A 19,058-nucleotide genomic window follows, 5' to 3' on the forward strand; every position below is an offset into this window, starting at 1 on the left:
ACCGGTACTTGTGGTACCTAAAAGCACCGTTAATGGATCGGGAGGATCCGAATGACGTGTTTTGGGCGAAGTCGACTGTTTACCATTCGGTCTACAGGATCTGGTATCATACAATAAACACACGCACACACGAAACATGAATTGACATTAAATAATCAATTAAAACGGTTAATGGCCATTCGAACACACGTTTTACACGTAAAGACACATTGCCACGGAAAGCGGATTACCTTCACGAGCCGGCTGCGATGCCGAACGTAAATACCGAACTCAATTATGTACTTACTCTTTTCTTTTTGCGACTCGCCAAGGCCGTCTGGAATCCGTCCGAGTTCATCGTATAGCATTCCTGAGTTTTTGCCTTTATTAATTGACTAGCGGCCCGCTCCGGCTCCGCTCGGGTCTTTAACAAAAAATTCAACGACGATGTTTTATTTTTTAGAACGAAGTTCCTTATGGGACGATGCGGAGGGGTACCCTAACCGGGAAAAATGTCCGTAACGTAAGATTTTTATTATTTGTGTATAATCTTAGTATGATGGTTGTACAGTGTCTAATATATAGTCTACGTGATGATGGTTATTATTATTATTATTCATATAAATGATTGTTTCTTTGTATATTATTATATATTTTTTATAAATCATATATGCTGTCCCGACACTTTTTGTAAATAATAATGTGTTCTACAAAGTCATAGTACATTATTTTATTCTATCATCAATAGTTTTCGCAGAGCACGCGATGTAAATAATATTTTAGGAATTTTTTTTACATCTTGCATTATATTGTTGGAATTTTAGTAAGGATCCTTAATTTTTTTCAAAAAAGATTATAATCTATGTCACTCCGGAATAGTGTAGCTTCCAAACAGTGAAATATTTTTTCAAATCGGTTCATTAGTTTCGGAGCCTATTCAATACGAACAAACAAACAAATCTTTCCTCTTTATAATATTAGTATAGATTATTCGGTCGCTTTAAGATTAAGTGCTCGGGTCTTAATAATAAGATGTTTCTAGAAAGATATCTAATCAATCTTGGCAGGTGCAGATTGTTTTCATTTTTGTATTATTGTTGTATTAGGATGTAAGCTGATTTTTACCGCATAGCGATTATGCGTTCCGGTTCGAAGCCAGCCGTTATATTTAATTCAGACTTCGACTTCACGTATTAAGGTAGCTGCGTTTACACTTATGGGTTCCGGAAACCACTGGAAACCAAAAGAACCATGAGTTCGTTCAGTCATTTCAGTAATAATACTAATATATAAATCTACAGTGGTTTTTACGCATGTTCCGTTATAACTACTGAACCATGCATCGGATTGACTTGAAACTTGGTATCCATGTAGAAAATACATGTACTTAATGGATAGGCTAATATGTATATGAGTGTTAGACTCCCAACACCAGTTGCGGGGGCATTTTTTTTTATTGCCCTTGTAGGCAGACGAGCATACGGCCCACCTGATGGTGAGTGGTTACCGTCGCCCATGGACTTTAGCAATGTCAGGGGCAGAGCCAAGCCGCTGCCTATCGCTAATGATGAAAATTTTTGTGGAGGTGAGAAATAATAATGTTAATTTTAAATGCCCAGCGAAGCGAACGGGTATAGCTAATTTAGTATAAATATAATATAGGCTTCGGTAATATGTGTGTGTCAAATGTCAAAAATGATAAATAGAGATAGTATTTACATATAGTACTATAAAAGATATGAGTAGAATATTGTTGGTGATTTTCAATGATTCATCAGCATGATGGTTGCGTCTCCTCGTGATTGGATTTCTTAACCGAGGCCATAGCAGATTCTTATTTGCTTCAACGATTACTTGCTTTTTTAATTCGTTTTAAATTAGTTGCCCATACTCCTAAAGTTTTTGCGGAGTTTTTTATCATCAACCGTGAATCTTATAACACTTAGGCAGGTATATCATCTTACACTTCAAGGCTTCATATCATCTCACATCTATTGAGGTCATAATAATTCGATAAAAAGATAAATAAGTTACGGATATGTTAATGTTGTTTATTTGAATGTTATATTTTTTTAATTGGTCTGAATATTTGTGTAGGAAACAGTTAAATGTGTTCCATAAGCAATGGTTCGAAGGTAGGATTTTGTTTTTGGTTATCCATAAACAATATACTAGCTGGTGGTAGGACCTGTTGTGAGTCCGCACGGGTAGGTACCACCGCCCTGCCTATTTCTACCGTGGAGCAGTAATGCGTTTCGATTTGAAGGATGGGACAGCTGTTGTAGCTATATTGAGACCTTAGAACTTAAATCTCAAGGTGGGTGGCGCATTTACGTTGTAGATGTCTATGGGCTCCAGTAACAACTTAACAACCAGGTGGGCTTTGAGCTCGTCCACCCATCTAAGCAATAAAAAAAAAGTGAAACTCCAGCTACCGAATATTGGATTGAACTATACGTTAGTCCGAAAAAGCTGTTAGTACAAGCGCGATAGATAACAAAAACTGTTTCTGCAGCTTTAAATCTAATCGATAGTAAGTATTGTATTTAAATTCCAAGGATGTTGAAATTCAACAATAAATTATAATAATATATAAATAAATATAATAATAATGCGCATCACTATGCCCGTCCATAACATAAGGCTCGTGAGTGGAAAAGAGAGCGAAATATTCGCTTCACCGCTCCGACTTTTTATGACCCAAACTGCAGCGACAAAATAACTCTACTATAGGTTCGAATTTCAATGAAAAACTTGGTCATAACAAATTACTCCGCAAACTAAATGTCTGAAAGAAATAGTACACTTTACGATAATTATGCAACCTGTGATTACAGTGTATTACATAATAACTGGCTCGAAACGTCTGCCACTAAATGCTTCCCACAATTTTAAATCTCGGACTAAACATGTTTTCAAATAAAACCTCAAATTCACACAATAACGTTAAATATACGATAATATGTTTACGAAAACCAATTCTATTGGATGAAAATATCAAGTTCCTAACGCGTTTCGATAGATTTTTATTGTAGAAGATTTTACGAAACACTTTTTGTGTTTTTTATTTCATGCCTTAAGCGCCTTTCTGTGAGCAATGTGTGAATGATAGGCAGCTTTGGTCAGATTCACTTTTTTATGTATTTACTAGCGATCCCCCTCGCTTCGCTTCGGAAACTGTAATTTATTATTGATTTCTTCACTATTTAATGGATGTTATTATACATATGAACCTTCCTCTTCAATCACTCTATCTATTAAAAAAAACTGCATCAAAATCCGTTGCGTAGTTTTAAAGATTTAAGCATACATAGGGATATAGGGACAGAGAAAGCGACTTGTGACGATGTAGTGATTTGACGAAAACTCCAAAAATATTTGGAACAATGTTTCTTAACGAAATACATACTTTAGGTTACTTTGCTTATAATCTATCAATATTAAAATAGTAGTACCTTAAAGTTTCATAAATAAATATATATATTTTTTTAATTCGTTGTGATACCCGGACACAATCTGCTGTGAGTTGGCACTAAGCCCAATTTTCAACATGAATTTATTGAAACTAATCATACGACGCCTGTTACTTGTTAATGGTACAATGTCGTAGTGCTAAAATCGACTATACGATAATCGAACAAGCACATGCATTGGTTACAAATACATCACAAACAATGATACACAAAAAAAATAGTGATCACGTTCCGCTGACACTAGAATATCGCTAAATATTGGAAAAAACACACATGAGTTAAAACTTCTCGTGTCTTGCCTGTCATTGTAATGCATAATATTCTAATGTCAATGGATAACGGATAACGATCGTTCGTGAGAGCACGAAAACTATAAAGAATTCGAAACATCTGAAATAATAAAATAAATAAATAAATATTTACTAGCAATCACGCCACCTTAACTGGTCCCGTGGTAAGTTCGTAAAGAACTTGTGTTACAGGTACCAGATAACGGAAATAAATGTAATATTTTTATTATACATATAAATATATTTAATATACATCCATAACCGTGGAAAAGACATTTTTATATTTATCATGCAAATATCTTCCCTTGGCGGGATTCGAACCCGCGACCCCCTTGTGTAGTGACCATGTCACTTACCACTGCACCAGACGGAAAAGAATATACGCGATAGTAAATCGAAAAGCATTTTTTTTAAATTACGACCTGTGTAAACCGACGAACAAACAAGATTTAATGATGCGTATGACTCAAATCCATTTCTCAATCGGACCAGAGTCAAGGAAAGTTTTGTTATATTAATTGGAAGTGTAGACGCGGAGTCCGTATATTAGAAACACATTGGAAGTTGGACAGTAAGAATGCACTTTAGATAAACATTATAACAAAAAAAAACCTTTTAAATATTGGAAAAAATATTAACATAAAAATACTCCGGAATAAAAAGAATGCACATACTTTATGTAAATATTATAACAAAAAAATAATCTTTTAAATATCGAAAAAAATATTATCATAAAAATACTCCGGAATAAAATTGAATCTTTATAGTTTATAGGTACTAGGTATAATATCAAAAGAGCCTACAGAATTTATCCTGATTGATAAACCCATTGATCGTAGCTTAGTAAACTACAATCAAGGAGAAATTTAAACGCAATCCGACGTGGGCTCATAATTCTGTTTATTGTTCCGTGAATTGTGTATTTGCTTTGCTCGCGCCCAAACGAAAGTAAACATAACGGTACGTACAGAAACAAAGAAATCTTATCTTAAGTTTTAACTAAATAGTTAAATAAGTGCTTAACACAAACGTGAGTGAGATCGCGCAATCTGTACGTGAACATTAGAACGAGGAGTGTCAATGTTCATTCTTTTAGAACTGGATCACATACAGCAAGTCAAATATCCTGCTCGTATCTAAAGAGAGTAAGTTTACGATGAAGCAGTCAGAAAATTTTGACTTGACGTAACAAGATTAGAGAGCGGGTTTAAATACGAAGTCGGCGACAATGGACTTTCAAATTGTAGCTCTTTGATCGATGAAATGATTTAAAGTTACTAACGCGGTTGTCTTAAACGGTTATTGGCCTTTTAGTTCATTCAGTTCATTCGTTTGCCATTATAGGTATTATGGAACGAGTTAGTAATTCATATTCAAGTCGTCGTGGCCTAAATGATAAGAGGCCCGGTGCATTTGTATCGGCCGATGCGTCTGTGCCAGAGTTCGAATCCCGCAGGCAGGTACGTTTTTTTTTAACGTAATACATCTTTAACGAATGTTCACGAATGACTACCACGGTGAAGGAACCGCAAAAGCTGGGGCGTCTTGTGAACTTGCTCGCGCAGGCATCGCCACTCTACCAGCTTCTGTGATGAAGCAAAAATGCGTTTCGGTTTGAAGGATGGGACAGTCGTCATCCTATTAAATTGAGACTTAGAACTCATATCTCAAGGCGGGCGGCGGCATTTACATTCTTGTTGTCTATATGACCCGGCCGTAAGCTCATCTAAATTTTAAGGAATAAAAACGTGTTATTTTACTAATTTTCATAACATTTATTCACAAGCGATCTCCATATCAAAGAAATAACAAAAAAGGGTGCGTTATACTATTTTTTTATTTTTTTTATTTAAATTTTAATCAATTTGAAAAAAAAACGATTAAACAACATTCTCAAACACGCATATTGGACATCCCTTTTCTTGATATCGTATAAATTCGGTAATTCTCGGTACGGTTCGGAAAGTTCACCTGCGGCTATATTCAGACTCGCCAAGTTACGTCGGTCGTATTGTAATAAGCGATTTAGTGGGCAACTTCATTCTGTAAATTTTGTGTCACAGTGCGCGCGCATCGTAAAATTTCACTCTCATCAATTTTTCATAACGCGCCTAAAGATGTATAACTTCAATATAACTTCAAAAAATGAAAAAGATGTTTATGTTTCTAAGATATTTATGTCTTTTGCAAAACTAGAAGACAACATAGGCACTGAATCAAGAACTGTTACTCTCGCTTTGTTAATGAAAATTTGTATCCCTGAATCGCCAACACACTTCACACGCTAAAATGAAATCTTTCAAATCGATTTGACACAGCTTCGACGAATCAGTCAGTTAATTACATTCTTGGTTTACGCCTCGTGTTGCAACAATAGACTTTCGTCTAAATAAGTATGTGGCCCACTTAAAGCAACGATATACTTAGATATCTACATCTACTTAATATGTGAAATTGTTGTTCGCCTGTTTTTATGTTAAAGTAGCTACTTTAAAGTATACAAACTATAACTACGTTATATCATTCCATATCAACGAGAATTCTATCGCATGTCTCAGGTTTTTAGGGATTCACTGAACGTTTTGAGATAATAGAGATACTGCAAGTCCTTTTGACTCTATATTGATACAACACAGTTATCACTGAGTTAAGTAATTACACAGGATTGGTTTTATAATTCTAAATCGTATCGACTTTAAAGCAGAAAAATGACATCAAAGTTCTATATCTGTCATTGTGTCACTCTATCTGCCTTGAATGCGTGTGTGGTTTGGTCATAGACTAAGCAGTCATTTCTTATAGTGGTGCCAATGTTGCCACCGGTTGGATGGTGTCCTATGGCTTCCGCTAATAACTGAAAACCCGTTCAGTTTTAGTTATATCTAAGAGTATAATACTATACCATGTACCGTAAATATGTATAAATGACGCTAGCGCATATGTTTATTTGACACGAGACCACATTATTGGTACCACTTTCATGTAAAAGAAATGGTTTTACTGTTAAGTGAATGTTTGTAAGCATTTATAAGTAAGTACTATATGTGGAAATCCGTAAAACTATTTTTTTAAACAGCATTAGCTATTAATTAGCTAAGTATAAAAAAATAAAAGCTATATATTATATATTAATACGTGAAGCAAAAACTTTGTATCCCTTTTTACGAAAATTGCGGGGACGGAGGAGTATGAAATTTTCCACACTTATAGAGAATATGGAGAAGAAGTGCACAATGCTAATATTTTTTTTAAATAATGCATAAAAGATGCATTAAATCAATAACGAAAACATTATACACACTGCATACCATGTATTTGACGCACACACGCATGCATACTATTTATTGTCAAACTTTTGTTCTTGACGTCTGTGGTCAAATTGAGAATAGATTAAATATTGTTTGTCTTTATTTAAAAAAAAAACTAGTGTAGCCTTGGCGAAATTTGTGATTATAGAAGTATAAAATACAATCATAATAGTGTACAAACTTACATATATAGTCGAATTTCGACTACTGCGGGACCACTAGTATTATTTATAGTGCGATACAGTTTGATTCCAGTGGACGCCCAACTTAATTTACCGCTAATGCTTGACTTATTTCTGTTTAGATAGCGCAACCATTATTCGGTTTCGCAACTAACAACAAAACTGACTTTCTTGATGTCATTGATACTATAACGTAATCGTTTTTCACTATGTTTTTTGAAGTCGTCGTGGCCTAAAGGATAAGACGTCCGGTGCATTCGTATCTAGCGATATAACCGGTGTTCGAATCCCGCAGGCGGGGTACCAAGCTTCTAATGAAATACGTGCTCGACAAATCTCTCGATTGACTTCCACGGTGAAGGAATAACATAGTGTAATAAAAATTAAAACCCGCAAAATTATAATAACGTAATTACTGGTGGTAGGACCTCTTGTGAGTCCGCATGGGTAGGGTACCACCACCCTGCCTATTTCTGCCGTGAAGCAGTAATGCGTTTCGGCTTGAAAGGCCGGGCAGTCGTTGAACTGTTACAACTGAGACCCCTAGAACTGTGGTCTCAAGGGGAGTAGCGGCATTTACGTTGTAGTTGTCTATGGGCTCCGGTAACCACTTAACACAAGGTGGGAAGAAAGCTCGTACCATCTAAGCAATAAAAAGTCTATCAGCCATCTTAGATACACATCAGCATTTAACTTATTCCACAGCGTCCGTTAAAATGTTTAGCTACGATCTAAGGAAGACTTCTAAGCTCACTCAGGTAAATTGTCCAACACTCAATATGGCAGTTTAAAATTTGCCCTATTAATTAACGTTATATTAAGCTGGTGTGTGTTTATCCGCAATTCTTAGTAACTGTTTTATTTATTTTAATAAAAAAGCGGACGGAAACCAAATTTCGGTGATAATTAAGTTTTGAAGCACCTTCGCGCTTAAGTAGTAAAAAGATACAAACACCAAACAGTTTTAAAAAAACATTACATATCTATACTAATAGACTATCTATTATAGGAATTTATTTTTGTAGGTACTCAAACCCACAACAATTTAGTAAAGGAAACAATAACGTAAAATTAGACATCTATATATTAATACGTGAAGCAAAAACTTTGTATCCCTTTTTACGAAAATTGCGCGGACGGAGGAGTATAAAATTTTCCACACTTATAGAGAATACAGAGAAGAAGTGCACAATGCTAATATTTTTTTTAAATAATTCATAAAATATACATTAAATCAATAAAGAAAACATTACGCACACTACATACCATGTATTTGACGCACACACGCATGCATAATACTATTTATTGTCAAACTGTTGTTCTTGGCGTCTGTTGAGTTCAAATTGAGAATAATAGATTAAATATTGTTTGTTAATATTTTTTATAGTGTAGTCTTGGCGAAATTTGTGATTATATAAGTATAAAATACAATCATAATAGTGTACAAACTTACAATTCCAATAAATTATAGTCGAATTTCGACTACTGCGGGACCACTAGTATTTAGAAAATCATGTCAATTCGAATCTGTTGAAATTGGTAATGTGAATTAAGTCGTGATTCATTTCACAAATGCTTCAGTCTAAATTCTACATAATTTCGCTGTATGTATTAATTCTTCGAGTAGGTGGTTTAAACAATTAATGAAATTACCGCTTAAGTGACTTGTTGAGTTAGGATGATTATTTACTTTAGTCGTCTTGGGGTTGTAATATAATGTCTTTCCAAACACAAATGGAGACAAAGAAAGTTTTTATTTAAGACGAACACAATATATAGAAAGAAGGAGAAAGTACACAAGAAATAGATAGTCCAAGCAACACAAGCAGGTACACGAAACAAAAAGCAAAAATTATAAAAGGCGTAGAACAGAAAAGATAATACGGGATGCGCGCTCGCAAGTCAGATTTCGACTGGTGGCGGTGGATCGGTAAAAATGCGACCGATGTACTAGCGAAATAATATATCGCCGCCGCTATACTGCAGTTATCGCCTGACTTTGCGTGTGAATTAAATTTTGTTTAGTGTAAATAATGTTTTGTATGATTGTGTGATAAATGAATGTTTTGATATAAAATAAAGTATGTAGTGTTGTTGTGTAGTGTAATTATAATAAAATATTATAATATAAATAAATACATGTGAGTCACCCACATCACTCCCCTCCGGAGACCGTGCCTACGGGCGATAGTAATCAGGAAAGTGTACTCTCCTCCCTGATCGTGTTGTTCTTACTGGGAGGTGTTGGTGTGGTGGAGTGGGTGGTGTATCTGGTACAGTGGGTGGTGTATTTGGTGGAGATGTGTGGTTTGAGGTCGTGCCGGTGTCATTGCACAGTATATATGCCGGCTTAAGGCGATCTATACTTACCGTCACAGCTTTGTTTTTGACAAGAATAGAAAAATATTTATCGCCTCTTTTAAGCACTTCATGCGGCCCTGTATATGTAGGTTGAAGTGAGCCACGTAACAAGTCTTCTCGGAGGAATACATGACTACAAGTGGCGAGGTCTTTAAAAACGAATGTTTTTTGTGTCGAATGGTGTTGAGGAGGGACTGGGCGTATCTTCTCTGCAAAGGACCTCATACGAGCTAAGAAGTCGGTAACGTCGGTAGTGTGGTGAGTGACACTATGGCCGAAGAATTCGCCGGGTAGGCGAAGAGGCTCACCATACACCAGCTCTGCCGATGACGTTTGGAGGTCTTCCTTGAAAGCAGTCCTAATACCGAGAAGGACGAGTGGCAAGGTCTCAGTCCAGTTTGCGTCTGCGTGGCAAGTTATCGCAGCTTTCAGCTGCCGGTGAAAACGTTCAAATTTTACCACATCCTGAGTACCTTAGACAGGCACAGACACAGACTTACCTTACCTTGTGTTCGTCTTAAATAAAAACTTTATTGTCTCCATTTGTGTTTGGAAAGACATTATAATACAACCCAAGACGACTAAACTGGTGACCTGCGACGTGATGTGAACACGCAACCTTCTGATTCATCATCAGCGCATCAAGAACTTCGGCTACCACAATCCCCGCATTCTCGCAGATAAAAGCAAGTCATCGACAGTCGTCCCACAGCAAGCCAGCATCGCAGCCTCAACAGGACCATCGCAGCCGACTCACCGCGCTTCCTGGTCCTACGGCACGCACCTGCACTGCCTCATCACGTCGGGGTCACCAGTTTAGTCGTCTTGGGTTGTATTATAATGTCTTTCCAAACACAAATGGAGACAATAAAGTTTTTATTTAAGACGAACACAATATATAGAAAGAAGGAGAAAGTAACAAGAAATAGATAGTCCAAGCAACACAAGCAGGTACACGAAACAAAAAGCAAAAATTATAAAAGGCGTAGAACAGAAAAGATAATACGGGATGCGCGCTCGCAAGTCAGATTTCGACTGTGACCGGCGGCGAGATGAAGATCTGCTGCGCTGCTTCGGTCGCCGTTGTGCTCTGCTTGGGCGATGGTTGACTTGCGCGGTCAGTGCACTTACTTGTTTTGTCAACTCTGCTACCTGTCGTGTCAACTCGTCGATATGTGTAGACGTGGTAGCGCTTGCTACCTGCGGTACCGGGGTCGCGATCTCATTGACCCGGTCGGCAAGTTCCGCCAGTGCGTCGAGAGACAACGATGGCTGCGAAGCGATGATTGGCTGCAATCCAGTGGGTAGACGGCTTGTCCAAATTGTTTTGACAAAGTCCTCGGGTATTCCGGGACCAGCGAGATGTTGCAGATGCCGTAGGAATTGTGAAGGCTTGCGGCTTCCGAGCTGTTCGTGCATGAGCAACTGCTTCACCTTATTCTCCTGCGACACTGACAGTCTCTTGATGAGCTCATCTTTAAGTCGATTGTAGTCAGGTGGGCCGGTAAGAATGTCTTCAACTTCGGCTGCATACTGCCTGTCTAAGGTACTCAGGATGTGGTAAAATTTGGACGCATCATCGGTAATACGCATTACTGCAAACTGTGCTTCAATTTGAGCGAACCATATAGCCGGTTTTTCAGGCCAAAAAGGTGGGATACGTAAATGTGAGGGTGGCGACGAAAAAGTTGTTAAGTCTGTCGCTGCGACTGGAGACGCCATTTTTACGTGTCGCCGTGGCCGCGTGTTAACTTGCGATTTAACTGTATCACTTTCACTCGAACTGGACATCTCTTGAATGTGTTCTCCGGGGTCACCAGTTTAGTCGTCTTGGGGTTGTAATATAATGTCTTTCCAAACACAAATGGAGACAAAGAAAGTTTTTATTTAAGACGAACACAATATATAGAAAGAAGGAGAAAGTACACAAGAAATAGATAGTCCAAGCAACACAAGCAGGTACACGAAACAAAAAGCAAAAATTATAAAAGGCGTAGAACAGAAAAGATAATACGGGATGCGCGCTCGCAAGTCAGATTTCGACTGGTGGCGGTGGATCGGTAAAAATGCGACCGATGTACTAGCGAAATAATATATCGCCGCCGCTATACTGCAGTTATCGCCTGACTTTGCGTGTGAATTAAATTTTGTTTAGTGTAAATAATGTTTTGTATGATTGTGTGATAAATGAATGTTTTGATATAAAATAAAGTATGTAGTGTTGTTGTGTAGTGTAATTATAATAAAATATTATAATATAAATAAATACATGTGAGTCACCCACATTTACTAAGTTTAAATATTGAATACACATAATTTTAATACACTGTGTAACTTCAGTGGATTCTGAGCAATAGCCCGGCAGGTGTGCAGTGAGGTAGACGGCTCGTTTGCCAAATTGTCAAAATGAAGTCATTTATTTGACTTCGTAATTTACGAAACTCTACATTAAAAAACACATTTTCTCAAAGTAGGTACTTAAGAAAAATTATTCTTATCTAAACAAAAGTAAACACATAAACAAATAGAGAACCCTTAAATAGCCCAATACTAATTATCACTTCTCAAAACAACCCTTACATTAATCATTAAAATAGTTATTGCAAGCACTTATCGTATCATTAACTATTAAAATACTCCGAATTCTCGGTTCGGTCACTCCCCAATTACCCTTTCTATATTAGTACCTGTTTCTAGTTTTAAACTAGACTTAGGTAGGTATGCGACCACAGCTGATAACCATAGACCAACAAAACAAATAGACGTTTCATCTAACTTAAAACTAAAGTTTAGTTGTTTGTATTCATTGTATTAAATAACTCTATTTGATCGAAATAATTTTACAGTATATGAACCTAAAAAAATAAAGCATGCTTAAAATGTTAAAAATATTTTTGAATGAAAATGAACTAAAATTTTATTATCATTTAAAAAAAAAAAAATTCTATTTGAATCTAAAATCAATGACACAAATTGTTGTTTACACATGTACATTTTCGATATTTATAACATTAATAATTATATATATGTTCAAACATTTGTTTTACTAATTACCACTACTATTTTTACTAAATCGGACAAATTACTTCAGATATTTATCTACATACACGAAAAAAATGCAATTATCTAATCGGAAAACGTAAAACCATATCTTCTTTTGTTACATTATGCAATAGAAAAAATAGCTATAATAATGCCCAACTATTTAGAGAACCCTTTTACTTAAACTATGCTACTGATAAATTTGTTACAATGTAACATTACCACTCGGAAATACGAGTCTACAAATTATCGTTATTCTTTGATAACAACAGTTGCATGCACCCGGCTAACGCGGCACGTGCGCTTGCTTGCCACCTCACAATAAGAAACATTATGCTAACTATTAGCATAAAATTGTATATGCTAATTTAAAAGTTCACTCGGAAAACAACGGTCCGTATACCCTTTATTTAGGTTGGTGGTTAAGTGAGATTTAATGCCGTCAGGCACTTTAAAATTTTAAAATTTATTAATTTATTCCTTTTAATGCTGTATAAACTATTATATGTATGTATGTGTGTGTGTATGTATTTGTAACTTAATATAAATTTCATTGCACCGACCAGTAATTACTCTGCACTACCTTTGGTTGACTGGTAGAGAATGCCATAGGCGTTAAGACCGAAAATGTAAATTTTACATGAAGTGTAATAAAAACAAAAAAAACACGTAAAAATATCTACCGTAATTATTATGCTGATAAGGGCACAGCATAGCCCCTGGAATTAAGACAATTGGGCTATTGCACCGTGCACAATTAGGTGGCACCGATTCGTCATTAGGTGGGCCGTATGCTCGGCTGCATAAAGTGCTTTTTAAAAAAAAACAACGAAACAATATACGAAGCGGCACGTGTACTGTTGAACTAATCCTACCAATTTGTATCGCTGCTAGATATATATATATATATATATATATATATTAGAAATGAAACCACCGACTAATTCTTGAAGCAGTCAGTAATGTGTTCATCCAAATTTCAACTTAATGTCCCAAAATAGGGGGTTAAATTCACGTTGTCTGTAGATTTCGGCAAGAAATAAATACAAGACAGGCTATATGCCCGTCTGTTAATTAAAAAAAACGAAAAAAAACGATTGCCCTGCCAATAAAAAAACGAAAAATTCACTCAGGCTGATTTAAGTATTCAAACGGCACGATAAATCTGTTCAAGTAATTAAAAGTTCTTATGGAATAAAGAAATAAAGAAGCTCATACATTATATTAGATACAAATATGAACCCAAAACCTTCCACTCTTTTTTTGTTCAGTCGTGTGAAAAAACATGAATAATGCAACTGAAAATTCTCATTTTAAATGCAAAAATACCATAATGTTAAAGATCCATAAACTTTGAGACTGATACTATCGAACAATAAACAAATCCTAGGAGAAGACACACTTGATTGTTATCAAGCTACCTATGTCAAGAACCTGTAATACAAATGCCCCGAGTTAATATTAACAATATAATATAATGTTATGATCAAAAAGAATAGATCAGAATATTTTATAAATAAAATCGTAAAACACCAAAAGCGTATTTGAAAAAGTACGCCAATTTGCCTATTTTCAAGCAAAAAATTCGTGATTTCTCCTTTTTTTTTTCTGATAACAAATTTTCTTTTTTTTTGTTTCTTTAATGGTTATTGACGAACTTTAGTTTAGTGAATATAAAAAATGAAGAGTCAATTTATTTTCTTTTAAAATGGCAATAGTAAAATGAAATAGAAAATGCTATACATAAAATGAATTTGTAAAAAAAAATTATGTGCTTACGGTCGAATTATTTTTAAATTGAAAAATGATTACATGTATATGTCTCTCATTTAAATTATTTAAATTCAGCATGTTTGCTCATTTTGGCGCCAAGTGTTTTTAAATAGGATTAGACGCTTCGAAATAAGTTCGAAAGCTTCGAAACGATAAATAAAATAATATCATATTTTTGTTGTTTATATTTGAAACTATTCAATAGTGAAGAAATTCCATTCCAAATTATGAAGTCCAGGCATCAATCCCTCATTCGTAAGACTCAAGCCATAAAACGCAGCTAAAAGCTCTCAGCGGTGTTTAGCTTTCGCCGCATTATCTTAGCATCTGGCGCGAAAACAATGGACCGCGCATGCGTAATGCGTTATCTGACATCTACCTCTTGCCACACTGCGCTCTCCTAATGAGGAGCTCTGTTCTACATCCCGGCCTATGTGCTAATTGAAGACGAACTGAAGTCGATACTAGGGTTGGTCAATATAAAACAATAAAAGTTATTGCAAATAATATAAACGAAACTTCCACTTTTTAATTACATTTATTTAAATTCCACATCCTGTCTCACAAATTCGACATACATAATTGAAAAAGGTAGATTGGCTAGGGTTGGTGAACTGATTTATATCGTGCCACTTACTTTTTATGATCTCGAATCTATACAAAAAATTAAGGCTTAATTTTCTAATTAAAAGCTATGTTTTTTTTTATTATAAAAGATGGTGTAAATTATAAGCTTTGTAGTATGCAAAGCCAAACAATAATTGAACAACATTAATCAAACAACTGTCAACCCTATCTCAAAAACGGGAAGTCTCTTGGAGAAATTTCGCCTGCGCTAATTATTCTTAATTGAAATTCTGTTTACATTTGTTTAGAATGTGAACTACAGAGTGTTTCATTGTTACAGGTAAACATTATACAGCGGTTACCTTGCTACTAAAGGATGAGGAGTAAACAAAGATGGGAATCACGCTTTGGCCCGGACTTACTCAAATCAACAGGTGAGTGCTGACAAATTTATTTTATGTGTCTTTTCACAAGAATAATCATAATTATTTATATGTACGTTGTGACTTCTAAATTTAGCTTAAGAGACCGTGGTGAAACAGTTCCTTCCGAAAAAATTATGGAATTAACTCTTCTGCAATTTTCTCATGATGAAAATGTCTAAAAGCTGTACTCTGTGTATTGTATTCTGTGCATTTTAACAGTGCATAAAAAATATATTTCTAAACCTGTTTCCGTCAGATCCCAACTGATGCCCATAATGTATAATCAAGAGAACAATGATAAATATAACGAACTTGTTAACTGAATTATTTAAGTATAAGCTATATATTATTTACGAAGAGAAATTGTCGGCCTGCTAGCCCTGCATTAATACAATCCATTTATTATTCACGCATTGTCAAATCACGCGGACGTGGGCGCGTGTATAATTTCACGATTTAACTCTACCGCCCTTCAAGAGACACACGAGGTACTAAGGCGATAAATAAACAACAAATTACTCGTTTCTCGATCCGAAACACACTACACGTGCGCTGTGACATTTGCATGCCTGAGAAATGTTTACAGCTTGTCGGATCTGCGGTGCGTACGACTCGATCGCACTGAATTACGACTGTAACTCACGTGAAGAAAAATTTTGGGCAGCACGTAATACGTTTCGATGCTATTAAATTCAAAGATTTTTAAGCTATTGCATAGATTTTATCGCGGGCTTTGAGCGCGGCGACTGAATCAAGAAATTCCGTTACGAAAATAACCTAACACCCCCACTACGCCTACTATGTAGCTCGCGTTCAACACATTCACACGTTGCGCTTGTGTAGTGTTTGTGAATAAGCGCGTGGCGTGACGTCACACTACATGCGCATCATGAAAAGTCTGCCCATCTCTCTCTCTCGCGCGATCTAGCTTATGAGTGTGAAGGGGACACTTAATGTTTATAAATATAGCTTGGTCTTATTTTATTATTGTTTTAATATTAAATTATGAAAAATTCCATGCAATAGCTTTACCGCGGCAGTCCCCGAGTGCCACACGTGTTTTTTTTACGTTTACCGTGTACCAGATGGAGAAGGAGATTCTTACGCGGAAGTGGCATTGGATTGGTCACATATTAAGAAAGCCCGACACCCACCTATTAAAAAGAGCACTGACCTGGAAAGTGTCTGGCAAAAGGAAGAGAGGCCGCCCCAGAACAACTTGGCGTCGCTCGGTGGAGCGGAAGCTAGGTGTCTTGGGCATGACGTAGGAGAAGCTAGAACAGATTGTCCAAGACCGATGTAAATGGAAGGATTTGATTCGAGCGCTACACCCCAGCAGAGGGTAATAGGAAAGAATGATGATGATGATGATGATATTGTGTATCAGATCTTAAACCATAATAGCGTCATAATTTAGGATTAAAATCACGAGAGAATAGATAATAGATTTATGCTGTCTTGTTTATAAAGACATATTTTTATTGCTCTTATTAACGCTGCTCCTTATTAAGCAACGACAATAGATACTTTATTATAAATTATCTAGTATCTATACATTGTTACATACATACAAAGCGCTGATTACTAAATTGATAACATAATTTTGTTTACGCTTATGAGATTAAGAACTTAACTTCGAACGTGATTACTCAATAACTTTTGTGATTATATTAAGATATAAAAAAAATAATGTAAAACTGTGTGTTTCTCATAATTTAAATAACAAGCGTGAAACAACTAAATTAATTCGCTGCATAAACTTCATTACGAGCAGCTGAAGCACGTAAACTTGTTATATTAAATCCCTTGAAAATGTACTTTTAATCTTCTAAATTGTTTCGAACGCCTTCGAACGAGCCCAGCAACTCGCCGACTATTGAATTATAACTAGTAATTTCAACTGGCTGTGCTTCGTGAATCGGAATGAAACGCGAAACATTTCGTTAGCAAATAGCTTTCTCAGAGCGTCTCGTTTGAGCTCGCAACTCGAAAAAGGAATCGGCCGCAAAAATTTCAATTGTACTGTTAGTAATTACGTTTAGCTTCCAACTCGTGTTGTGTGGTTTTAGACAAGTGATAATAGCTATGTTTTTGTGCGCTCTGTTGTGGTTTAGCGGTAAAGTGGATGACCCGACACTCAGGGGAAACGATTTATACATTTATTAAGTACCTTATTTTTAGTTTCTCTAGAATCCTTATTATCTAGACATAATGTGGAGTACATGTACTTAAGTAACAACAATAATGTTTTAAAAATTGTATCCACGTCACCTGAAGTATGCATGTGTTGATTAATATTTTGAAATTTCATTTAGTCGAACAAATGTATTGTGATTTATAAATATTTTATACTTTTTAATGATACTACTTCTCTTTTACAAATATAGACTAGTCTATTATTTATTTAATTTGAATATTGTTTTTTTTATAATTCTTTGTTTTTAATGTTCTTGTGCTTACAATGAATAAACGTCTATGGCAATTACAAAGATCCTAATATTTATCGCATCAGCAGCCTGACGCAAAAGGCAGTTAATTATTTTAATTAACACAAAATTTACCTGAATACCGTTGGCCTTCACTGTCGTACCTATTTTGTATATTATTTTTAATGAATATAAATGAAGAGATTTTAATGTGAAGTATTCTTTTGATTTGATACACAAAGCCTTTTAAAATATAAGCTGTAAGCTTGCCATCGCTGATGGGAATAACAATAGGTAAAGAGTCATCATCAGATAGGCTATATTCAGGTATTTAAGCTAAACAAAATTGGTGCGACATTAATAATCAAATTTCGACGAAATTTAAAATCTATTTTGACTATGAAAACCTCAAAAAATGTAATCTATATTAAATACAATATAGAAAGAATTAGAATACATACCCAGGTCACGGCTGGCAACGACGAAACAAGTAAAAGTAAAACATCCAAAGCAAAACGTTTGCATTAATATGTGGGCGTTTTAAAAACAATTTACCATCATGTTTCGTAAGAATCTAACCCGATTATTACATTTATGACACGGATTAACGTTAAACAAGCTAGTTTACTGCCTGTTTATCATAAGAAGCTTAAAATATGTAGCCTTTTCAATACCTCGTCATAAAATGTCAGTAACGGTTCGATAGTGATGTAATTTATTACTTAGTTTGTTGATTTTAATCATATTCAAATTACTACTTGCACAAGAATGACTTTGCGGTAATTGATTTAAATGTTATTGAAAGCTACAATTTCATATTGATATGCAAGATCGACGATGTAACTTAAGAATGGTCTGCAAAAAGATAAACATTAGAATTTGTCTTGGTTTTGCTAATTCGTGATACGTTTTCAGAACTCAATACATAAATATTGTATTTTACTCCTTTTGGAATCGAAATACGGATTCAAGTTTAAGATGTTAAATGCTACGAAAGGAATAGCTTTCCAATTTCGAAAGATCCCATTTTGGGTTTCTATCGCTCTCATTTCAGAACGTACTGAATCACGTTGCATCCTTGATCATCTAAAAGGTTGTTCAATATAAGAATGTATACTTAATTCAAGAGGAATGAGCTACATAAAGTGTTCAGAAACAAATTAATATCTATTCTTAACGTCCACTATGTAATTACCGAGACTGCAACGGGTTGCTATTTCTGATAGACTATT

General features: G+C 35.4%; 1 protein-coding gene across 2 annotated transcripts in view; it reads left to right on the forward strand.

Moving 5' to 3' along the window:
* LOC101738491 (cadherin-86C) overlaps positions 1-19,058 on the forward strand; it is a 138,032-nt gene that overhangs the window by 38,908 nt on the left and 80,066 nt on the right. For both annotated transcript variants that reach the window (XM_038014421.2, XM_004929403.5), the window contains exon 2: positions 15,316-15,409. In XM_038014421.2, coding sequence (XP_037870349.1) covers positions 15,369-15,409 — 41 coding nt within the window. In that variant the 5' untranslated portion in view covers positions 15,316-15,368. The remainder of the gene's footprint in view (positions 1-15,315; positions 15,410-19,058) is intronic.

The sequence above is a fragment of the Bombyx mori genome, chromosome 12, assembly GCF_030269925.1.
Source record: "Bombyx mori chromosome 12, ASM3026992v2".
NCBI classification, from domain to species: domain Eukaryota; kingdom Metazoa; phylum Arthropoda; class Insecta; order Lepidoptera; family Bombycidae; genus Bombyx; species Bombyx mori.